At 37.5% G+C, this 26,884-nt stretch overlaps 1 protein-coding gene across 8 annotated transcripts in view; it reads left to right on the forward strand.

Annotated features, from left to right (window-relative positions):
• Positions 1–26,884, forward strand: part of ADGRG6 (adhesion G protein-coupled receptor G6) — a 156,789-nt gene that overhangs the window by 40,612 nt on the left and 89,293 nt on the right. For all 8 annotated transcript variants that reach the window (XM_075203571.1, XM_075203568.1, XM_075203569.1 and 5 more), the window contains exon 3: positions 26,131–26,466. In XM_075203571.1, the coding sequence (XP_075059672.1) occupies positions 26,131–26,466 (336 nt within the window). The remainder of the gene's footprint in view (positions 1–26,130; positions 26,467–26,884) is intronic.

A 26,884-nucleotide genomic window follows, 5' to 3' on the forward strand; every position in this document is an offset into this window, starting at 1 on the left:
GACGCATTTCTAAATGCGTGAATTAATATTTTAAAGTGGAAAGTAGATATGAAGTTGATTATGTAGTTATTATTACTTATTACAGTTATTACTTCAAAATGTGAAAGCCAACAGAATGGACGTTTCCATTTTTGTTTAGTACATTATTACTATCATCATTTATTTGTATAGTACCACCATATACGCAACTCTGACAAGTTTTCACTTGCTTGTTTGAGCCTGCCCGGCCACCTGATGCTGCATATCTCCCCAAGGGGTAGTGTTAATAACTGAGCCTCTTTGTTAAGGGAGAGTACCCAACCGACACCTGAGTGTGTCATTATGCCATGTTTCTCAGCCACTTAGACCCTTCTGGAAGAAAAAGCAAAGCAAACAGTCAATGCAAACAATATACCAACATCAGGGCCTGGGCGGGTAGGGAAATGTGCAGAAGGCAAGAGAAAGAAACTAAACCCCTCCTTTTCTCATAAGCCTTCCCTAGCTCAGCCCCTCCCTAGACCCTTTTACTCATTTGCTGTTAGAACATAACACATTTCTATAAAGTTAACTCTTGCCAAGCTTAATTCTTTTTCTTAATTTTTTACTACCTAGGCGTTTATATTTCCTCAGGCCAATTCCTGTCCTCTGTTACCCAACTAATGACACCAGCAATGTGAGGACACTATCAATGCTAAACACTGTGCCATTGTTAAATATATTAGATTGGCAATGTGCTAAAATAAGACACACTTTATTTCAATTGTTTAACTCTTTATTTAACTCCCCTCACTTCTATTCTGACAGGTCCCAGCCTTATACCAGTAGCATTATTTGCTAATGAGAGGCAGGATGGTGATTCAGTTCATCATAAGAAATATATGTGAAGCCTACATAGCTTTGGATGCTTTCTAAAGCTCAGTAATTTATAACTATATGTGGATTTAATAGGTGCAATTCTGTTTCAGTATATTGTATTAAATTAAAATTGTCCAGAAAATGATAATGGGGGTAATTAGTTACTATACACAATCACTTATAGGGTCTTGTGATAAATCAAAATCCTCAGCAAAAATTGTTATGTGACAAAAAACTGGAATTACCTTATTTACGCAGGGAACATGCTTGCATCAAATAGTCTGGGCACTGTTATTTTGTATTGAGGGTTCGGACCATGCTTTAAACCACAATGTCTGTCTTGTAAGTTCACATATGAATTTTCATTCATTATTCAGACATATTTATGTTATAAAAAAATTTCATGATATTTTTTATTTCTATCAAATGTAGCACGTTTGTTAGAATTTATGTTACTCCAATAAAGAGGATAAAAATAGTGCCCAGAAAGTGGTATATATGCTTTTATAATTTAATTTGTAACTGTAACTAGCATTTGCACATGTAATATCCTAAAACTTTTTAGGAAGGACATTTTGTACAAGACTCAAGCTAAGACATTGAGACATCATGTTCTTCCTTTTAGTAATGTTTTTTTTAGTTCCTGTTTTTTAACATTTTATTCTTGCAGTTCCATTTCCTTGATAAGCCTGTTTAAAGGGAAATAAACACAATCTTAGCTATTATGGCAAAATGATGTAAACTGCTAATTGATTCTATAGGGCAGCACAGTGGCCTAGTGGTTAGCACTTCTGCCTCACAGCACTGGGGTCATGAGTTCGATTCCCGACCATGGTCTTATATGTGTTGAGTTTGTATGTTCTCCCTGTGTTTGCGTGGGTTTCCTCCAGGTACTCCGGTTTCCTCCCACACCAAAAAACATACTGATAGGTTAATTGGCTGCTATCAAAATTGACCCTATTCTCTCTCTCTTTGCCTGTCTGTGTGTGTGTATGTCTGTGTGTGTGTGTATGTCTGTGTGTGTGTGTGTATGTCTGTGTGTGTGTGTATGTCTGTGTGTGTGTGTATGTCTGTGTGTCTATATTAGGGAATTTAGACTGTAAGCTCCAATGGAGCAGGGACTGATGTGAATGAGTTCTCTGTACAGCGCTGCGGAATTAGTGGCGCTATATAAATAAATGATGATGATGATGATATGGTGTGGTTCAATGTCTCAGAGAGTTTAGAATAAATAAAGAAAAATATATAATACTAAAACAGGGCAGAATGATGGACTGTACACTGATCAGCCACAACATTAAAATCACCTCCCTAATATTGTGTTGGTGCCCCTTGTGCTGCCAAAACAGTTTTGAACCGTCAAGGTATGAACTCCACAAGACCTCTGAAGTGGTCCTGTGGTATCTGGCACCAAGACATTAGCAGCAGATCCTTTAAGTCCCGTAAATTGTGAATTAGGGCCTAAATGGCTCAGACTTGTTTTTCCAGCACATCCCACAGATGCTCAATTGGATTGAGATCTGGGAAATTTGGAGGCCAGTCTTTGTCATGTTCCTTAAACCATTCCTGAACAATTTTTGCAAGATGGCAGGGCGCATTATCCTGCTGAATGAGGCCATTGCCAGTAAGGAATACTGTTGTCATGAAGGGGTGTACTTGTTCTGCAACAATGTTTAGGTAGTTGGTACGTGACAAAGTAACATCCACATCAATGCCAGGACCCAAGGTTTCCAAGCAGAACATTGCCTAGAGCATCCCACTGCCTCCGCCTTTTTGCCATCTTCCCATAGTGTATCCAGGTGCCATCTCTTCCCCAGTGAAATGACGCACATGTACCCGGCTAACTACGTGATGTAAAAAAAAGTGATTATTCAGGCCAAGCTATCTTCTTCCATTCATCCATGGTTCAAGTTGTAGGCATGGGGTCAGCATGGGCATTATGACCAGTCTGTGGCTACACAGTCCCACACGCAGCAAGCTGCTATGCACTCTGTGTTCTGACACCTTTCTATTATAGCCAGAATTAACTTTTTCAGCTATTTGTGCTACAGTAACTCTTGTGTGAGATTAGACCAGACAGGCTAGCATTAGTTCCCCGTGTTCATCGATGAGTCCTGGGCACTGATGACCCCATTGCCGGTTCATCGGTTCTATCTGCTTGGCCCACTTTTGATAGGTACTAATCACTGCTGGGAAAACCCCATAAGATCTACTGTTTTGGAGATGCTCTGACCCAGTAGTATAACCATCACAATTTGGCCCTTGTCAAAGTCGCTCAGTTCCTTACGCTTGCCCATTTTTCCTGCTTCCAACACATCAACTTCAGGAATGGACTGTTCACTTACTGTTTAATATATCCCACCCCTTAACAGTTTCCATTGTAGCGAAATGATCAATGTTATTGAACTTCACTTGTCAGTGGTTTTAATGTTGTGGCTGATCGGTGTACATTGAATAGTCAGAAATGTTTGTACTGCAAGTGCACACACTGAAGAGAAATACATGCTCAGCAAGGTATGTCCAGGACTGTGCTGCTGGTGCCATGGGATGTGTCAGTAGGTTAAAGTGAAGTGTTATCAAGTATTTATGGGCAGATGAACTAATTGATGTCAACAAATGCAATTTAATGAACTTTTTACCAACCATCTATTTAATCAGTTCTGCTCAGCGTGTGCAGTAGGTCTGTGAAATTGGCAACACACAGAGTAATCTTGCAGCCAATATTTGCCATTTGGTTCAGTATGGCAGCTTGCTTGTAGCTGTTATGTTCTGACCGGAGTAGCAGGCCACAACAAAGCCATGCTTTCTATTGCATGTAATGTTTGTATTACACCATTAAAAACTTCAAAAATCAAGGCCAAGGTAACTGCTTTGCTAGTTAACACCTAGAACCGTGTACCTTTAACCTAACAAGGAGAAACAGTGAACTTGATGTGATATTAAATTATTTTTATTGTATTTGCAAAAAAATTTTGTTTTGCTTGTACGTAAATATGAATCAAAATCCTTTTTTTTTTTAGTGTTTTCCATATTAATAATCTAACACACAAATGCCAATGAAAATAATCTCTTGTCACACTGGGTGGAACACAGGATTTTAACCTTGCCCTCTCACTAGGAGGACATTCATAATTTTATCTACTGGCAGTGCACACTGTCCTGATTTAGCAGCGTTCAGTGGGTCAGCAAAGGTTTATCCAGTTTGTGTGTTTATTTCCACGACCATTATTATTGGCAGTGAACCAAATAATCAGGAGCAGGAGAAAGGCCCCCATCCTGGCTCCAGGATTATTTTCTCACTGTACTGTATTCCAAACTATGATTATGGGCTTCTTATTAAGCCTAACAATGCCTGAAGTGCAACACAAATATTAGAGGTCAAGACTAAGATAAAGTGACGGAGTTTCTCAGTTAAAGTGGAATCATACAATACAGTGAAACCACATCCCAGATTTAGGCTCTCATGTATGAGTTCTGATTTTTTCGAGGTCAGCCCCAGTTTTTGAGAATGAGAATATTTAATTTAGTATATAATTTTATTATAATCCAGACTTCAAATGTACTCACATTAACAGGATTTATAGGAACAGTCCCTTTTCATTGTTTGTGTTTGGCAATTAGTGAGAAATATGGGAGATTTTATGAATAAGTGGGTGTCCTTGTTTTCCAGTTTCACTTTATGCGAGATGTATGAATAGACCTTGACTGTAAAATTACAATCAGGCTATTCTGACTTGGGTGTAAGTCGTTATGGGCATTTGTTCAGCATCATAAAATAACCTCAGATTTCAGGTTTCTATAGCCAGTGTAAGACTGGGGCATGAAGGGCCCACTTGGTAGGGGCCCACTGATGGGACATGACCAGCCACCAGAGAGGGTATAGCCAGCCACTAGAGAGGCAAGACCAGCCACTAGAGGGACGTGGTCAGATCACAGAAGCTCCAGTGCGGCTTTGAAAGTGGTGCAGGGAGACCAGTCTAGTGTCTGGAGGGGAGAATGGTGTCAGGTGAGGTGCAGCAGCATTGGGTGATTAGCAGCAGGTATCCATGTTGCAGCAAGGGAGAAGGGTGGCAGATTAGGTGTCTGGAAACAGGGTGGGTGATTGTTTCAGATGACATATCTGGCAGTAGGGAAGAGGACTGTGGAAGTTTTGTGGTCTGGCAGCAGTGAAGGAAAGTGTGTATATATAAAGACATGCCTGACAATCACAAGAAGTCCTGGGAAGAGTCAGTGCTGCAGATAAATAGAAAAAATTATTTATACATAATACTTACTTCATCACCCTACCCTTTGTTCTCTTTTTGCATCCTCCTCCTCGTTGCTTTACTTCCTTCTCTATCCTCTCTGGTCACACATAGCCCTCATTCATCCTTCTCTTCATATGAATCCCTTCATACTGAATCAATGCAGTTGGTGCAGTTAATGCACAGTCTGTACCTCCCCAGAACTGATTAACTATGAAAGCTGAGCTCCTTCAATTGGGGCTCAGCGCACACAAAGTCGCAGTGAGGAGGAGGTCAGCACACATACTTACTGAGTGCTGAGGCTGTGCAGACAGTGCATCTACCATCCCAGCTACACTATAACAGGTGCCGGTGACACGGAGGGAGGGGGGGCATTTATCCCATCCTTGTATAGGTAAGGGGTGGAGCACCAAAATAGTACCTCAATGGGACAGTCCAGCCCTGCCCATAGCCTGGCTTTTAAAAGAAAATCTGATGCACTAAATACCCTTGCTTCATAATATTAAAATATTGCTATCTATACTGCTGAAAATTATGACTTGTCTCTGTTTTCAAGAATATAAACATTAAAACAACACAATGATTTTGGCATGGATCAAATTTTGTGTAAAATGCCTGGACTATAGATTGAGCTCCATGAGTTCTTATAAATTGTATCTGTGAAAACACATCTTAAAAACATTATTTGATCATATTGAGAATGTATTTTAATTAAATAATATCTGACATAAGAGGAAGATAAAAAATAAATAATTTTTAAGATTTGTTTTTGCAGAAATTAATTGTAAAAGCTTAGTGTATTAAAATCAAGTAAACCCATTGCTGGCCTCAACTATTGTCAGGATGCAGTCTTATGGAGTTAAAGTTATTTTGGACTCACGTGACACAGTTTTCCTAGGACTGACCTGGTTTAGCGACTGCAAGTCTTTAACTTAGAATTCATATTTAGCATTAAAATTATTGTTGCATGTATATAAGCAGGATTAACAAGAATAAACACATATAACCTTTACTGCACATAACTCACAAAAGAAACCAATGTATACAGACTTATAAAAATGTCACGAGTGTCCCAGCTTTCTACTTCAAAGAAATGGAAGACTCACGTTATGCAGATTTACCTAGTTGAATAGGTGCAATCTGGTGAATTCCTGTATTAAAACGACATTTGAATTTTCAAGAAAATAAAACTCAGACAGTTTAAATGACAGCATCTTGAGAATGTTAATGATCTCAGGGCTATAATCTCTATGAGTCTTCTAGTTGGGTGTATGCGAATCAAATCTAAACAATAAAAACTAGAAATAGCTTCCTTTTAAAAGAAAGTTTGCTAATTACCATTTTTGGGGACTTCACATCTGTGAAGATGCAAAATAACAGTGCTAAATTAATTAATTGATGTTTAAAAATCCCCAAACTTTAGCATGTGTTAATTCATTTAGCACAAGTTAATGCAGTAGAAAAATCAGTGGAATTATGCAAAAGTAGCCACTTGGGAACATAATTGTTATCCCAAAGGAGTTGTGGAATTTTTCAAAATACATTAAAAGTGAAAGGGGAAAAAGTGGAGGTAGACAGCTATACTCACTGGATTTCCAAGTGGAGACAACCTATGCTTTTCATAAGAAATCCCTAATGTAATAATTCAGTAGCATTGGGGATTGTTTTAAGCAAAGCAGGAGCAAAGAAAGATTTCAGTGCTGGAATAATATATGGGGCATCAGATGCAAACAGCTACGAAGGAGAGGTGTGTGAGTGAATGTGGAAACTGATTGGATAGTTGTGGCATCTTCCTAACTGAAATCTTGGTTTTGAATCCCACAAATATTACAGAGTCTATCTTTTCTCTTGCCTTGCAAACTGTGTTGTCCTCCACAAAAGAATTATGATCCTGGACAGTGTTTATTTATTGCTTCTTTCTAAATGTAAGAGTGCTAAGGGAAGTCCAAAATTCTACATAAGTGACGTATCCCAAAAGAGGACAGCTATTTAAACATCAATATGCAACCTGCGGACAACTTGCGTTTAAAAAGGAGCATGGCACTTGAGCCTAGTTTCAACCATATTCAAATACAAGTAGATCACAATATATGTTTCCATTTGAATCTGGATATAAATACACTCTGGCTAAACATTACCATTGCCGTATGTATATATTTTATTTAAACGCTATTTTGCTTTTTACTAAATGTGTGGTCTTAATGGATTTGGATAAACCAAACCTTATTTATTTTGAAGTACCTGTACTCTGCTTGTTAGCACCTCTCCAAATCTACAAAAGAGTCACCTTGCAAAACTACTATGACAGCAAGCAGAAAAGTCATGCTGAAAATAATATGATGACAACACCATATTTCTTACTTGGTCAGCTAGGTTTGTGACTTCATGGAAGACAGAAATGAGCTTGATGAATGACAGCTTGGTGACGGCCAAGTTATTTATCCAGGCTCAATAGGATCTCTTTGTCCTCCACGTTCAGAAGCAATGACCACTGGATTAATTTGCAGAAGGATACAATGTATCCATTCACTTCTTTGCTATTTTCTCCTAGCAGCCTAAAGACATATGGGATCATCTAATGCCGATGATGTGATGGGAACAACTCTGAAATCAAATTTGATTTGGCAACCATTGTTCATTTGGCAGTCACACAGTTACATACTGTTTAAATATGTATCTCCATTAATTTCTGGGTGCTTTCCTGCAAAATAGCAGATTAGTCAGATTAGCTTGAAAACTAATATAGAATCAACCACAATATATTTTATATTAGAGGACGGTGACCTTTGTCTTTTCAGCTATTGTGGAGCTACTAATCTTTACATGCCATGCAGGCTAACACATCTTCCAATGCTGGGCATTGGTAAGACTCTTGGTTGTATATTACATGTAATTGTACTTGTCACTTTGCATAGAAATGTACAGACACTAATTTCCATTCCATTAAAGTCTTCAGAGTACACAGTGAATTGTCCAAGTAGACTAGTGGTGCCAACCATGGTCTCCAGCACTAAACTGCTCCTTCATCCCATTGTGAAAGGATCCTTTGACAAATGTATGATTAACAACATCAGTTACATACACTGAAACAGAAGGTGTAACTAACAGTGTGTGTTAGCCTCTTCCATGCTTCCATAAGTCATTTTAAATTGTTGCTTTTAGAATTCTTCACTGAAACAATCGTTGTGAGCTGATTCAAGGTGTCTTTATTTCCTGACATTTGTCACAGCAGAAAGTGAGGCAGAACTTAGAACCTATTCTGAGAATTAAATACCGTTTGGTTTTAGCAGACAAGAGGTTAAAGTTATTTTAAATAGATTTGAGCTGATATTTGGAGACAATTAGACCTTATTTCAATATAACCAACAGTAGTCACACTTAATTGTTACAGTTATCAAAGTAAAAAAATGTTGTGTTAAATGACTTACAAATAGTTTACAGGGAAATTTAGAGTTACAATATGTAATTATTGACTACCAGGTTATATTACAAACAGACACATCATAGTGAAATTTGAGAGAAGAATATAAAAGTTTAGTTTTTGTTCTCATTTCATGAAAAGGATAAACTGTCCTCATTCCACTGTACATCAAACATTAGAAGCCCTTTATGTATTTTTATTCTTTTTACTAATTGGTTTTACTAGAACATTTTAGGGCCAAAACACTGTTTTTAGTATCTCATTGAAGATGATTTATTCCTGGAATTTTACAAGAAATAATGATGGTGGTCTAAGTGACAATTACAGGAAATAAGTTGTTAAATAAACAGAAAATATAAACAATGCAATGGAGTGTAGTGAAGATACCGGGTTTATCTGGCCTAATGCTACTCACTTCACGCTGGCTGGCCACCCACGGGTGCCTTACTATGCCAGGGAAGTCTACCCAGTACCTTCTAGGGTTCTCAGTCACTCAGGCAAAATGCAGTTAGAATGTAAAGCAATAGATTTATTGTAATAAAAACAATCACTAGATTGTTATGTACACACAGTAAATAAATGCCAGGCAGGTTTACCACATCATCTGTCCCTTTACCCCACTAGCTTCAGGAGTTACAGTCAACTGGCTGTCCAGATTTGATGACCCATGGATCTCTCTCAACTGCATATGTAGACTCTGGTAGAGAATGACAACTCACAACCAGACCTTGCACCGTCCATTAATGAAATCCCAGAATGAACAACCGCTCCATCCCCTGGAGTGCCTCCTTATATATAGAGTCCAATTTTCACAATGCTTCATCCTCCCTTGGCAAACCCATGGGTCTCTATCTCTTTAAACATTGCTAGGTCCTGGATCAAGGGGTTGGAGGGGGGAGTGGAGATGAACCGTGCTTCCACAGAAGCCCCCCCACTGGGAGGCAGACAAAACATTTGGATTAGTCCTAAAGAGAACAATGGATACTAATTGGCTTCCCCCTCCTCCAAAGATAGGTAGCAGAATCCCCCTCCTAAAATTAACCCCTTACACTACTTTGTGATGTCACGGGGTCCCCAGCTGTTCCATGCTTCCTGTACAGAAAGGAGGGGGGAGAATGAATGCAGCTCCAGCCCCCTCACCTGAATCCTGGACACACCTGATCTTTTCCCATAAGCCACCCAGCTTCACTTTAAGGACAATGAATAACAACCTCACTGCCACATCATCAATATACAATACACAATATACATATTTACAATGAGCTACAATGTCCCCTTATCCACTAGTAACTAGACACTGCAGTGGTTTTCTGTTGAGCTGGGGAACAAAAGTAAGGGCTATAAAAAGTATTTTCTATAATCTACATTATGTGAGAAACAAGAAACAGGATGGTTATCACACTCGTTTCGTCACAGGTGTCTTTATTAAAAATATGCAACAGGGACTGGCTGGCATATTTTAGCCCATGGGGGCGAGACTTGGCTCAGCAGCCTGTTAGGAATATTTTAAAGGAAAAAATGCAGATAGCCCAGTGATCCAGGCCAAGGTAACCCACTATGGGCTCGGCCCGGGGGCAGATGCTACTCTGCCCCCCAGCACAGCCAGCCCATGTTGAGCAATGAGCACAAATATGAATTAACCACTACCAACCAATCAGAGTCTAACCAGTTTACCCATTGCAATATAGAATATGAAAGCAAACCTATGATTGGTTTATATGTGTTACTGAACTTTTGGGTAACTAGTACTATTTTATTTCTATTCTATTACATAATCCTTAATGTTTCAATAAACATATATGCAAAAAGCATAGCAACCAATCAACCATTTGCTTTCATTGTGAAAAATGCACATTTGCCCTTATTACAGGTAGCATGATTCATAACAGTTGGCCTTGCTGCCTAACAGAGCTGTGGTCATGTGTCTGATTGTACTTGACGACTCCCAAATTCCTGGTAGATTTTCCGGAATCCTGGGAGACCAGGACCTTCTCCAGCGTATTATCCACTTCTTAGTGAGGTGGACAGGATGCGGGCCTCTGTGACGCAACTCATGAAGAATCACATCATTTTGGCTGCACCCCCATAATGCAATAACTGAATAGTCACATTTTGCGGCACCCTGCCTCCCTCTTCAGTTGCACTTCACCTACCCTCTGGGATCTCCAGGAGAGGTAACAGAAACAGTTGGCAAATAATGGTTTGATTCCAACAAAGGCCCTAATTGTGGGGAATTTGAATGTTCTCTCCATGCTTGAGTAGGTCTCCTCCCACCATCCAAAAACATACTGGAAGGTTAATTGGCATCTAACAATATGAAACCCAGCGTTGTCTGTGTGTGATAGGGAATTTAGACTGTAAGCTCCAACAGGGCAACGTCTGATGTGAATTATTTCATATGTAATGGGGCAGATTATTGGCACCCCAGAAGTAGTGTAAGGAAGCATCCTACAGGTCCGGTAGTATGGTAGAGAAGCAAAGGTCCCCCCAGTAGTGTTGGAAAAAAACAAGGGACACAGGGCTAAAACTGCATAAACTTTTGAGTTAATTCTCTTTGCTTGTGGCATAAGGTTTTAACACAGCGGCAGATAAGTAGCAGTAGTGAAGTGAAGCAATACTACAATACCATAATATGCAATGTTTTTCAACATGTCACAAAATAAATAACATTTTAGGAATCTTGGTTCAACAATATCAGCAATATGCAAGCATAAATCACCACAACACATAGGTCATTAAATATATCTCACTTTGAAGTTAGGCACTGTGATATATCCAGTGAAATGAGTTTCACTGGATAAATACTTTTGCAAGACAACCGGTTGCTAATGAGTTAATTAGACAATTACACTAAATGCTGCTGCAGCAGATTATATTGTCAGCAGACAAATCAATCACAATACTTTTAGTGCAGGTTTACTGATTATACTTATCACACAAAAAATCAGTAGAGATACAACAAGGATTAAACCAGCTTGTTCCGGTTAGATGCTTTAGAAGAAATGACTGTTGACTATGGTCACTTTATGATAGACAAAACCCAAGGGGATAAATTTTAATCCACAGTTTTAAGCAAAGTTTCAGCTGAGACATAAAGCTTATTTACATGTACAAGATGAAATCGGCAATCAACTTGATGCATGCATGATTCCTAAGCTCAGTATAAACATCAGAAATTCTGCATAATAAACAATTTCCAATGTAAAGAACTGAATCTCCACTTAGTAATCCATGTATCCATCTCTCATAGCAACTTTAGGATTAAACAACTTGCAATTCTCTCCTTAGCAGCCATTTTAGGCAAATTCACAATAGAATGTAACTTCTGATGCAATATAGACAGACTCTTGTAATACAAGATTTCTCTCTATGACCCATGCACACTCCGTCAGATTTGGCTGGAATAAACCATTCTTACAGACAGCAGCATAACCTCCCAATAGAAATATTACAGTCCTAGTCAGAGCTTTTAATAACACAGTTTGATGTCTCACTTAAATAACTTTCACATTGCAATACAAAATAAACATATCTGTCTTCATATGAGTCCTGCTGACATCCCTGTGGCATGCTAGGTCTTATTCTGTATTCTAAACATGCTTCATTCTGGGCTGGCTTTTACATACTTTTCTTGCAAATTACCCTTAAGCAGTAGTTCAACAATATCATTCAGTGGCTCTTTGTGTGAAGATTCCTCATTAGTCAAGCCAGCAGTCACACATCACAACTCACAGCAAGTCCACTTTGGCTCCTCACCTTCCCCCGAAGAATCTCCTGAAGCCTTCTGGTACATTCTGGCACCTAAATGACTGTTTTTTGGAACTTGTTGCAGTGTCTAACTGTCTCTATATGTTTCTAGTGGAGCCTGGGGCTGTAGTTTCAATTTGTCCACCCCAAAATGGCTGATGCAATTTGTATTGAACTTGCCAGAGGCACTCTGGGGAACTCTAGTTTTCTGAATGAATGCATTGCAGGGTATTACACATATTCTCTATAGAGCACTGCATAATACAAATGGAGCTCTATAAATAAACAATAATGGTAATGCTAATAAAGGCATTTGCTGGTTGGTTTCTATGGGTTAGTGCAAGTTTGTGCTTTGCTAGTAAACAACAGTCAGCTTTGTTCATTTGTAGTGCACATTGCTAACCCTGGAATTGTGGTTAGCTGACCAGAATCTACAACACAGTGCCCCAGGGTATTAGTAAATGCATTTCACTAATTGTTTTAATTCATAGCAGCTTATCTGATATCATTAAAATATTGTATAATAAAGTGTAGCAGTTTTGTCATTGCAATGTTATAACGTACTGTAAGTGTGCACATGATAGGAGTGACAACAAGTGTGGTGAGCTAGGATTGTGTGACCGGTCCCTAGTTTTCTGAAAACAATTGCAACCCTGTACACTATGAAAATTATATTCGGACACTTGAGAAGCTTTAAAATGGTTACACTTTACAAAGCAATCTCTGAATGTTGGAATGACAAAGAGTGTGGACACCTATTGCCTTAAGAACAGGTTTGAAGGAGCAAGTTATTGATTGCAAGTAAAGCTGTCTTAGATAGATTTACCTCCAAAATTGTGCAAACATTAAATCATATTAGCACATGCCTAAAATACAGAACACTTATCTTAAGTCATAAGTTTATATTACTTCTGAGATATTTCCCCATTCTTCACTCCTACCTATTAGAAGACTTAAAACAGATTTCCATGTGAAGTATATTTCTAAACTTGTAGCATTCAGATAAATCTCTTTAAACATGTTTTCTTCCATGAACTAATAAAATTAAGTTTAAATGGTTGTCACAATTATCATTAAAGTTTTGGTTCTAAAATGGAATTGTACCATTTACTGTGTTTCCACCATCTGTTGGCTTTTAAAACCTTCATTTATGTAGGATGTCATTCTTTTATTTGGCAATTACAGGGTGGTGTGCAACAAAATGGCCTGATTATTGCATTGTAAATGCTGACAAACCTGCTTAGATTCTCAGTCTTTTCGTATTACTAGTAAGCAGCTATCCTGTGTTGTCTACATATGTGTTCATTTATATGAATGACATTTTAGCTACACCCTTGCATAAAGTGAGTCAACACTAACACTTAACTTCAAAGTAACTTTTAAAACATTATTTTTAAAACTATTTCCTTATCTGAAATAATATTGTGTGTATCAATTCACTACTGACTGAACATTCTAATAAACAATACCCATTGTATTTAAATGTTAGAATCTATATTTTTAAGTGCAGTAAAAGTTACCTATTAATTTCAAGCTTGCACCCTTTTTTGAATTCAAGAGCCTATTTAAAGAGGGTGTAGTACCTGTTAACGGTACTGACTACCCTGACACGGACTAAGACGACATGAGGATTCCGAGGAAGGACTACCCCGACCTGAAAAAAAGACTACTTAAGAGTTAGGAGTTAGGGTAAGGGTTAGGGTTAACCTTACCTTTACAAACCGAGTCTGGCTTTTAAAGGTAAGGTTAACCCTTACCCTAACCGTAACTCCTAACCCTAACCCTAACTAATAACCCTAATACCCCTAACCCTAACCCCTAAAATAATACTTACATTTCATGAATGACACCCGGGTCCATCCATGGCCGCTTTAAGAGGAGTCGCGGTTTAACATGATGTCATTTTCCACAGTCGGCAAGAGATTGGGTCGTCACATGAAGTCATTTGGATCTTGGTAAGTAGTCTTTTTTTCAGGTTGGGGTAGTCCTTCCTCAGAATCCCTATTGCTAATCTGACTGCCACCGTTTAAAGCAGATATCAACCATTTTTGTCACATATCACACTGGCGAGGGTCTAATGCCCGGGACCCATGCTATTTGGGAGTTTCTCACCATCCTCACTACTTCCTCTGTCAGCTAATTCTCCTACTGCAAATAGCAGAAAAGTTGTTAAATTCAGCTTTTCACCAACACATAGCAGCTTGTCTTGTGTCAAGGAAATGCATAGTCAGGCATCTAATACATTGCAAATGAATATATTTCAGAAGCATTATCTCCTGCCATTGGGCACAGTACATTTAGGGGCAGAATCAATTGACAGCGTTACTCTCGAAATTAACGCGGGCCGCGTACTATTACCATTACTACGGTAATAGTGCGCAATATTACCGATAGTACAGTAATATCAACGCTAATTTTTGCTTGTAGCTCTGTGAGCCATGAGAAGAAATCTGTGTTAGAATTACCATACTAACGGTAATAGTGCGCAGGCCGCGTTGCTTTTGAGAGTAACGATGTCAATTGAATCTGCCCTTTTAGTTAGAGGTGCAGTGAGAGGAGTGTGAGCATACACAGAATGACAGAAATTCCAGCATAATGGTACATTGCACTGTTTAGTTTTGTGGGTAAGGTGGCTTAACATTAAAAATGTGTTTTGATGGACATCTCTTTTAGAGACACATGTCCATGCCACTCACAAAACTTTCATCCCTACTTACAAATGTGTATAGTGGCAGTGCCCGGAGGAGTGCCCGGCAATGGTTAGATGGCTCCCGGTCTGTTCTCAGAAGATAAAATGAAGAAAATGAAAGAAAATTATACAATCCATATGAGTTTTTTTTTACTGCGCAAGAAAGTTGATTTTAGAGTGAAATTCGGGTTCTGTGAAAATCAATTTGAATATAACATGGTATTTTCATATATGTTTGAATTCACTTTTCCAGCGTTATTAAAGACTGGTATGTAGATCTGATTTAACTCATGTCACAGCTTAATTCATTTTATCATTTCTAATTGGAACATGACTGTCAGAGATAAATAGCGCCAACATATTCACCTCCAGGGCAATAATGTTTTAAATTTCCCAGCCAGCACAGAATTTGTTTTAATTTTGACACTACTAGGTGCTAACTTTTCACTGGAAATGGCAAATAAAATTATTCTCTTACAGTGATTATTGATGTTATATATGAAGTTGCTAATGTGTTTCTTTCATGGACAAGTATTAAGAAAATAGTAACAATATTAAATCAGTACATTCAGTGCTTAAAGGTTCTCAGAAATAAACAGAAATATTCAAATGCATATATATTTATCAAACATGTCCATAGTAAAAGTCCACTCTCATGAAGTATAGAAGATGGCTTATTTCACATCACAGATATAGTACTTCAAAATGATGTACACCTTCCCATCACCTTCGTGGTATTAGTAAAAGATGGGTTCCTACCAGAAATCAAGACTGAATGGGCATACAGACCATAAGAGGAACTCCTCCCGATATCCAGACTCTCGCAATTAATTCCACTTTAATCCTTTCCTCTCCAATGCCAGTGTCCGCATATAATGATGGTCAGAGAAAGAAATAGACAGAATCTAGCGTGATAACATTTAAAAGCTTCGACAGTTTATTAAAACTTCACATACAAAAAAGGATAGTGTGTGATTGCTCCTACCAGAAATCAAGTTCTTAGCGCATACAAACAGGGGTCAGATGTAACAAATCCCGGGATGACACTTCTGTTTTGATGTCTTCAAACAGATAGCTAATACAGCATTCAACACACTGCCAAGGATCAGTCTTATCACCCCGACGCGTTTCAACCGTCTGGCGGTCTTTGTCAAGGAGATCCTTCACATCAGTCCCTGCCCCATTGGAACTTACAGTCTAAATTCCCTAACATACACAAAGAGGGAGAGACTAGGGTCAATTTTGATAGCAGCCAATTAACCTACTAGCATGTTTTTGGAGTGTTAGAGGAAACCAGAGCACCAGGAGAAGACCCACGCAAACACGGGGAGAACAAACAAACTCCACACAGATAAGGACATGGTCGGGAATTGAACTCATGACCACAGTGCTGTAAGGCAGAAGTGCTAACCACTTAGCCACCGTGCTGCCCATACAGGGGTCTGCTAATATTCATAGGCTGAATATCAGTTCAGCCAGTACAATGATTGCCTCTATGTGCTAAACATAAACTTTAAATGTTATTTTTATTATTGTTACTATTATTATTATTATTATGTAATGGCTTATAATATACTTCTGGGATTTCTGAAAATTCTGCAAATAATATACACCTTTAATATTTCTACCTTATACTTTTAAACTTACCTGTATTGTATAGTGTCTAGCTGTATACAATTTCCACAGTGTCAAGTTTTTAAGTCATATTTGTATTTTTAATATTCACCAATCTCACAGTAACAGTAGTTATGTATGTTGAATGTAGTCCTGAGCTTCTACATCCTAATTTATAATAAAATATAATTAAAAAGTAGCATTTTGTAAAACAAAGATACATCTATAAATCTCTTTTTTTCTCAGATGTACTGGTTTCATTAGTTAATCTCCTACTATTGTCTCTTCCTCTCTCTGGAGACAGAGAACTGCATGTTCAGAATGCAGAAGGCACGTTTTCAGTGCCAGAAAAAATATTTGTTTAAGTGTTTAAGTGTAATTGTATTCCATGTGTATATGCGTATATTTTGTTTAGTTTGACATCATCAAAGTATATTAAAATATGAATGAAAGAGGTTCAAAGATGTATTTAAGACTAGTAAGTAATATAAAAATATTTCTATTTAATGAAGCAATATTTTGTAATCTTTAAAGCACAGACAAAAATCAAGATGATCACATTAATTTGTATGATTACTAATAAACAAAGAAAAACTGATAACATAGTTTTATTAAAGCAGGATGCTCCATTGGCCTTCTCACAGCACAGGCTGAAAACCAGGGCTGTGTGACACTGTGGAGGGGTGGTCAGTGGGAAGGCCAAATAGACGCATTCTAATTGGTCCTCCTGCTCACAACCCCCTCCACCACCATTTTGAAGTGAGGAATAAATTAGATTTGCCAGTTCTGTACTATGTGTGGAAAAAGCAGTTGACATTGCTGGGCAACTCCAGGAATGTGGAAACTCAGAAATGCAGCACAATTTGGAATACACCTGACAACTCCATCTGGATATCCAGCTGTCGGGTTTTCCAGAACTAGACAGAACTTTTCCCTTTTTTTTTTATATGTACCCATTTACTCCGATAAGGTTTAAATATCACTAGAGATAGTTGAAATAGGAAAAAAATCACTACTTCATTGACTAAAGCAGGGTTTCCCAAATCCAGTCCTCAGAGGGCCTTGACAGTGCATGTTTTCCATATCTCCTTGCTTAAGCACAGGTGTGTACACTAATGGTACTAATTATTTCCCTTGTGACATGGAAAACATGCACTAGGGCTCATTGAGGACTAAATTTGGGAAACCCTGGATTAGATAGTTGTGGCAATAAATGTCCTTTATTTGGAGATTTCTAGTAATTTTGATTGATTTAAAAAAGAAAATAGCCTTTTAATAGTTTTTCAACTATGTGTTATTGTTGGGTCTCTTGTATATTTTTATGAGGTAAAACTTTACTATAGCTCATGGCTGGCTATATATTTATATATGGCTATATATATTTGACCTAGGTCAAAGTAAATATATTTTATTATTCAATATGGACGGTTTCAGGGGGAGCTTTGGGCTAGGTAAATTGTTTCAGAATGTTTTCAATTATGAGTACTGCAAACCCATTAATGGTTTTGTAAAAATAGAACTAAAAACACAAGTTATATTCTTGCATTCTGCCCCATGCTGTCATATATTAGTGAGGAATTGCTTCAGGGGCTGAGCAAGGCACTCACCAAAACCAAAAGTCATCTAATTACAATACATAAATAAAAATGTAAGGAAGTAGCTGGGTCACAGAAAGGTTACATAACCTCTGTAGGACATGAGAGGCCTGTTTTAATGCCTATTCTCATATTGGTATGTACCGGTTGAGCTATTCTGACTATGCAACAGTAAGCTTCCAAATAGGATAAACATTCTCTTTCTGTATTACATTTACATTGCTAGTCGTATTCATTACCTTTATTTTGGCTAATTAGTACCCATATAAGTTTAAATTAATATATATGTGGTTAAGCCATGAAATCGGCGCTGTTCATGGCAAGTTTTTCTTTTCCAGTTCATCATGCCAAAGTCTAAGGACCATCTCTTGTGGGTTGTTGTAATTATATAGATCATTCAAAGACTGAGTCATACTTGCCTACCTTATTGGACATCCCCTCCAAGCCAAAGTGCGTGGCGTAACAAGTTTGCATCATCACTGCTCCCTCTGCACACTGATGCATTTTGTGTCACATGGGGGTGAGGTCATGATGCAAGTAACATCAAATCGTGTCATCAAGGCCCCTATAGAAAGTAAAGAAGCATCCGGGAGGGTGGCAACTATAGACTGAGCTTATTTAACCCCAGGCTGGACAGCACCTTATTATGGGGAGTATTTTTTATTATGATTTGCTTATTGATATGTTCAGATCTACTTATTTATCTGAATTCACAATTTGTCTTAATTTCAAAATATTTGATTTTAATATTTTTATTGTGATGTGTCTGATATTTTTTGATCAAAAAATGGCGGTACTTTGACAATCAGGAGTACTGCATTTATGCAGCCCTACTGAAGACTATTATAAACAAATGACAGAATATAGGGCAAAATGTGGGTTTTATGTCCTTTATGTTACAGCTGCCTATAATGGTACCAATAAGCACCTCAATAGTATTTACTAACAAGCTATGATTTTTAGGTTGCATCACTTTGAAAACAGGGAAACCCATGAGACTGAAAGTTTGCACAGACCTTTTAGGTCCAAAATAGGGTAAACAGTTTTAGAAACTTATTCCAACATATTCTGTTAATTTTGGTGCATCAGAGTAATTTATGGGAAAATAAACTGTAAATGAAAGATTTTGGTGGGGAAAAAATGGGTCTATTCTTTGAAACCAAGACACATTAGCGATCTACTGTTAAATACCAATTTTGCAAAAGTAACTATCTTGGTCTTCAAAATCTTTTAGCAGCACCTATGCATACTGACCCGGTTATTATACACTCACATGGGTGCCCAATAGCAAAGACCAGATTGTTCATTGTTGAGGTGAAGTGACCAAACATTTGGGGCTACTAACTGCACACAAGATTGCATCAGATTGTGTTCATTGTCTAGTTGTCCCAATCTAATCTATTCTATCTCAGGTTGTTTGGTCATATATGCGGAAATTACATAAATTTGGTTTTAAATGACAACATTGGCCATTCAAACTGCTGAGTGTATTAGCAGCTTTAGGCTCAAGAGGTGTAGTATATGACCAGGTAATATAATAATTAGTAAAGCATGTAACATTATCATTAATCAAAGGAACCTGACACTTTGCTACAGGAAGATAACCCAACTAAGTAACTTTAGATCTACAGGATGTTATATACTAGCAGCTTCAATAATATTAACTGAATATGTTCTGATCCACGAAAAAACAGATACTGTGAAATACTCATACAGAGAAACATTCTGTGCATTCTGGTTAACATCATTATGAACAGCAGAACTGTCTGCAATATGGTAATCAAATGCAGGCATCTTCTCCTTCTTTCCAGAAAGTCTACCACAAGATTTGCATCCTCTCAATGTATCTGTGTTCTAGCAAACAATGGGATTATGGTGGGCTTTTTATAATCTTATTCATACTATAATGTTACTTTCCATTGAATATATGTAAATATACATAAATACTGGGACTTATTCATGAGCCTGGATAGACTCCATTTTGGCTGCATTTAATGTAAGCAAATTACGATGCATAACTAAATGATCATCCCTGGTGAAATACAGTTACATTGGATACAGAACAGCACAGTATAAAAGTTAATAGAGTTATGTTTTTATGAAATGCATATATTTCCAGCTGTTTGGCTGGATTCACAAGCCAGGTATAGGGAATCATTATTTGAATATCACATGTATATCTTCAAATCTAGTAAATATGTTAAGTTTAAAAAAGCATGCTTTTCCTGTCTATAGAGATGTACAGAACGTTTTACTTTTTAACAATAGAAGATGACCAAACCCACATTTTGTAGTTCAACTTGTTCCATACTATAGACATCATTTCATAGCTCTCTTGATATCAAATAATTTCATTTAATCTTTTGTTTTGATTTGATCTGTTTAACCATTAAGGAACCAATAAGGAGTGATCTGTGAACTTAAAATTTTGGAAATTTGGAAATTTTACTTTTCACATTAAATAATGTTTATCTGGAAATGAGGTGTCAAAATTCAGTATGTTAATTGGAAAACTCACTGTGGGAACATTTTTGAATAACTTGCAAAGTTCATGCTTACCACTTCCTGCATTTTGCTCTGGAATTTTTATGGTTTGGAATTCTCTGCATAATGTTTTTTTCCATAATTTGGAACAAGCCATGTACTAAGAATTCCAAAGGGGAGGGACCTCATTTACATAATCACTTCCGCTGGGCAGCCTCTGAAGTTGCTACACATATCAAAATGTTATTATTGATGATATTGTTTAATGAACTTTACACATACCAGAAGAAATATTGTTTAAAGTTCATCCAATGAAATACACCCTGAAGACGTCAATAACATTTTTATTAAAAGCAGTTTTCACAATTTTGGCCCACATTATTTTCCACGGCAGTATTTTTCAGAACATTCATATTCTATGGTTACTAATGTAATTTAATTTTAGGAAAAACATTGCCAATCCTCACAAGGACAAAGCATAGTTCTGGAGGAGTCCGCACTGTATTTTTGAGGTTTTTCTTTTTTACTTCTGGCTTAAATTGTTTTAATTCTATTTTTTTCATAAACCATATGAACATGTTGTTATGGTTGTGAATACTTTTGATCCCGTTTGAAAAGGAACAGCATATTGTCACTTAATCCAAACAATCTGTATAAATACTGCATAACTGTTATTAATTATTGCAGAGCTTTTAATCAATTGACAAGCACTGAATGAACAAATAACTAATAGAGAAATATGAATACATAAAAAACAAACAGTTTAACATAATTGAAATGAATGTTGTAAATTTTATAAGGGTGATATGCTAGTTAGCTATTTAGCTATAATGGCACTATAGGTATGGAATAGGGTTATTAACTAAATTACAAAAAGCAGTAACACATAGAAACCAAGCAGACTTCTATTCATTAGCATATCTAGCACTAGACTTAATAAATGTGGGTTATTGCACTGTGTAAGTTTCAGTTGCTGAAAGGCTATGAAAATGTAATGGTTATAATTGCTATATTCCATACTTGCCAACTCTCCCGGAATGACAGGGAGACTCCCGAAATGACCGGGAAACTCCCGAAATCCCACACTCCCAGGGAAGGCAGTCAATTCTCCTGCATCCTTTCCGCTTCCTAGTGGGCAGGATGGGTGCCTCAATGACGCGAATTGGTGAATCGCGCTATTTTGGCCCAGCCCCCTTTACAAAATGACGATTTCATCGTGGGGCAAAGCCAAATTGCCTCTATTGACCGCACAAAACCCCCTCCCACCCTTCCACCATGCCCCCTATCAGACATCTCCCGGAGGGTCACAGCTAAAAGTGGGCAAGTATGTGTATATCCTACAGATAGGTATAGAAACCCAAATAAAACTCTGTTCTTTAGGTGAATTTTGCAAACTGCCATCAATATGCTTGTCTGATTCTGTTGTCCATATGAAATCGCTTAATAGATTCCACCCACTTGTCTGATCTAAATGTTGATAATTAGTTAATGTATAGACTGCATAGATACATCACATAAAGATTTGAGCATACCAGAGCTGGATATTACACTCCATTAATAAGTGACATATACTACACTGCAATACATTAACAATCCAGCACAGGTGCACGATTCTTGTACATAATAAATTTCATTGGCTTATCTGATTGCTACGCAAATCAATATGCAACAAGATTAAAGGGTCTTTGAATACATATGTTATCCATGGCCTTGAGGCTCCCATGTATTAGCAGTCAATTTGAATACTATAGTTACATTTAGAGATGAGTTACATTTTTGAAAACTGAATATTCAGCTCATTCTGTATTTGGCCAATAAGATTTTTTGGAGAAATTTGTCCTTACCTGTTCCAACCACAGCCACACAACACAGCAGAATGTATTGTCTGTCGTTGTCCTAGCTATGTTTATTGATTGTACATTCTGTAGAATCAGAATTTAGAATTCCAGTGTGGAAGGGCAACTGTGGAATGGAATTGAAGACTGTAACATCCAAACTTTGCACCTCTGTGAAACAGCCTGCTCACCACAAAACGCTATTTGTATGACATTTTGTTGCAATTTTGCTTATCATTAATAAGAACACATAATTATATTATTACTATGAACAAAAGAAAATATTTGTAGCTTGTTTACAATCTATGCTATAAGAAGAAAAGCAGCATGAAACACTATGGTTGAACTTGTATTTTTCCTCAATTCTGCACATAGTCTTAGCAAATATCTCACTATTTTTTAAACGCAGTAGCAAAGCAAAATCCTTTATACACACTAAAATCCAGGTGTTGTACAAAAACTGTACCCTATATTCCTAGCCGTTTTTTCTTTTGCCACAACTGGTACGTCAGCGTGATGTGTTCACATACCTGCATTATGTGAAAATTACTACTATGTGCTTGTAAAAAGACCTGTTGAGCAGGTTTGTCAACTTGGGGTAAAATAAACATTTTCAAGAAATTATGAAGCGATTGTATGTTAAGAGACATTCTTTTTATTATTTTCTCCAGCTGCTAGGCCAACGACATCAGATACTGTAACTGTTCAATTAGAAAAAATGAAGGATATTGTTTAAAGGACAACTAAAGTCATTTACTACTATCCAAAACAGAAAACCTAACATGCATTAGAAAGGTCATACCTTTGAAAAAAATCTTATATATAATCTATTTGCCTGATTCGGGGAGCTAACCCTGTATAGGTCTATCTATTTTGAAGAGATTGAAGAACGGATAGAGCTTCTAAACAGCCTTGTCTATTCTGCATATGCTTTTACTTATTCTTATGGATAATAATGTGCAAACAGGGTAAATGTGTTCATAGTGACTGGACCATGATACAAGTAAATACAGCAGGTAGCAGTCTCCTGGACCAATTCAGCATTAACATTGTGTGTATATGGTGGGACATTCTCCATAAAGATCAATGCTCTATATTCCAAATAACATTTATGCTGCATTTTGACTGTCTCACATGCAGGACTAGGGGGCAGGGCAAAACAACGTAACATGATATGTGTTACACTATGACTCTATGAGCCTCCTATTCAGAGTTACCTTGGCTGCCACCAGAATCTCTGATTAAAGATGAAATGTGCACCCCTGACTATTTTCCCTCCCAGTCACTTTAAAATGACAGTGGGCAGAGAACTTTTTATAGTAAACCACTACGTCTCTTTTACTGTGGTGGTTTTCTAATAGGTGGATGGGGTGGTTAAGCATTGAACTGGGTATTCCCAGTTACTTCAGGTCAGAAGATCATCTGGTGACAGTTGATGGGACTCCACTTTTACTGTATTGTAAAAAAACAAATTTAAAGGAACTATATTAAGTAGAAAAACTCTATACCGGTGTCGGTGTAGTGCAGTGATCTTCTCACTTAGGAGATGACAATGCTGCATGGCATGTCACATAACCAGCACCATTACAAAGCAGGTGTGACTCATGGGGCTTTGGGCCTTCTGGAGCAGCATGTTTAAATGCCAGCAGCATGTTTGAATTCTTCTAGCCCCAGAAGATTACAGTTACGGTAACAGCCACATGACTGTCACGTGTCCCCCCACATTTGAACTGAACTCCACATTTTAAAGCAGTTAGTGAACATCATTTACAAATAATTTATTGTTCAATAATATGTCAAATATTTTTGTATTATTCCATACTTGCATTTAAGTAAGCTGGTTTTTTTCTGTGAAAACTGTTTTGTTTTTTTCTTGATTTGATTAGGTTCTTAATGTGGTTTTCATGCAGTTTTCTATTACTTCTGTTATGTTTGGTTTAACTGTAGCATATCAGCTCAGTAAATTCAGTGCACTTATTGTAACAACACAAGTGGGAAGCATTTCATTTGTTTTAAGTTTGATTTGCTTTTCATGAGAGTTTGATGTGCTCAAACTGCATAAAATATGGATCAATCGATACCTAGTATGTGAACAAGGTATTCTAATATGTACTAGCAATGTCACTGAAATAAGACTACAAAGAGGTGTACAAAGAATGGCAATTTGTTTAATGATAAGCCTGAGTTAACATATGTTTTTGACCCTCTTTGAAAAAAACATCTGCAACAGGGAGCCTGGTACTGGCCCTACTACCACTCTGTGCACTGGGAAAGTTGGAATGTGGAAGAATTGCGAGACTTCCCCTCTATTGGGAGCAAGATAAATAAGACTATAGGTAACGTTGCAGAGACAGGTGTAGTTGGAGGAAGGGGAGAAAGGGGGGGTGAGCTGATTCATGTCCGGTGCTATAGAGACATATAAAATCAGAGAGTACAGTCACCTCCCCACCTTGCGAGCAGAACACACGGAGGTAACCCCACCCGACCTAGCCATTAAGAAGTTAGGAGGGGGTGGAAAATAAAAAGGTTTGCAGAACTGTACTAATGTTTTTTATGGTGCAATGTTTTCTGAACGTGTTATATTTCATATAGAAAAAAATAATATATTATAATAAGAAATAAGATGAAGTATAAAAACAACAAACAATAAATTAGATGGTTAACGAAACATTAAAATGAACTAAATAATATATTGATTGATAATGATGATAAAGGATGGAGATATATGTTTTTAATGTTTCAAGGTGATTTAGTCAGAGCCTGTATTGCAGCTAATGGGAAAGAGCTTGTTGGTTGTCCCTGGAAATAAGCGCAATGTACGGATAATTTTTGGGGAACTCTGTGACCTGGGTGGCTGTACTGAAGGGCTTCCCTTCCAGGTGACTGGTTTGGATGGGAACATCATATGTAACCCTTGGTGTATGGTTAAGGAATACTGTTGGCATGGCCCTTTGGTAGCACTTGGTTGCCCCTCCCCTTAAGGTTATGATGGATATTGACAAAGAAAAGGACTGTGACAATATTCTCTCCACTACTTTGTATTGTGTAATTTATTATGAGTGCAAATTTCATGTGAATTTAGAGGCCATAGAGGCAGATAGCATTGCTGTCTAAGGCCATAACCTCTTCAGGACTAAACATGTTTAAAGCTGTACTACCACCTAGTAAAAAAAAATTCTAAACTGCCCATACAAGTAGCTGGAGCTTCTCTGTTTCTCTTGTGCCTGTGGCCGAAAACTGGTGGAGAAGGGATGGAGGAGTGTGAGTCTGAAGGACCTATCATAAGCTACAATAAATTGATTGTGGCTTTCATTTGGTCCTCTTGCTCACTTACTACCCCTCCATCAGCATGTAAAGTTTGTAAAGTAAATTGATTCTCTAGTTCTGCATTACAGAAGTAGCAGAACCATGGACAAAACTTCTGTGTGTAGCAGTGCAATGGGCTCTGGTTTGGGGGAGGGTAGACTTAGTAAATTATTTTACGTAATTGGTAGTGCAGTTTTAGGTACAAATTTATAAAGTAAAATCAATACCCATGCAGTATATTTTCAGCAGTCTTACTTAACTGATCTAAAGGTATCAAAACCATTTTTGTGTCAGATTTCATCACCTATTTCTGTTGTTCTTATTTAACATTCGTTTTTTTTTTCCTTTTTTTGTCTAACAGTGTTATGCTGTGAAAACTGCAAGTTAGTGCTGACTGCGTCTTCTGGAAGTTTCACCTCTCCATGCTACCCCAATCAGTACCCTAACGCCCAGGATTGCAAGTGGACATTACGAGCTCCAGTTGGATTTATCATTCAAGTTACATTTGTGGACTTTGATGTTGAAGAAGCTCAGAACTGCATGTATGATTCATTGTCAATAAACAATGTAGATACAAAATTTTGTGGAATGACATCAAAAGGTCTCTCATACAATTCAACTGTAAATGAGATGATAATAACTTTTGTCAGTGACTTTAGTATCCAGAAGAAAGGTTTTAATGTAACATATCGCCATGGTAAGTAGAAATGTATTTTTTACATTTACAATATGTATTCAGTATATGAAATTACTTAGAGCAAATATATACATGAATGTAGATAGAATTCAAGACTAAGTGATGATGACTTCTTACCAAGTGATTGTCAAACTGTGAGTTAACCTACTGTGAACACTGGTGGAAATTTACTGAATATTATTAAAGAAATTAGGAGTGAAATGAATGAGTAATTGTGATAGTAGTCAGTGCTAACTTGAATGTCACCCCTCCCCACTTTGGGGCATTAAAACCCCCCCTTGAATAAAAAGGAAGGGGCACCATCCTCTACTTCTGTCAAACCTGGAGAGTGGCGTTGCCCAGCACACCCAATTCTTCCATGTTAACAGCTGGTGCTGAGGGTGGAGGCACTGCAGGGAAATTAAAAAATGTGAATAAG

Source organism: Mixophyes fleayi, chromosome 3, assembly GCF_038048845.1.
Source record: "Mixophyes fleayi isolate aMixFle1 chromosome 3, aMixFle1.hap1, whole genome shotgun sequence".
NCBI lineage: Eukaryota > Metazoa > Chordata > Amphibia > Anura > Limnodynastidae > Mixophyes > Mixophyes fleayi.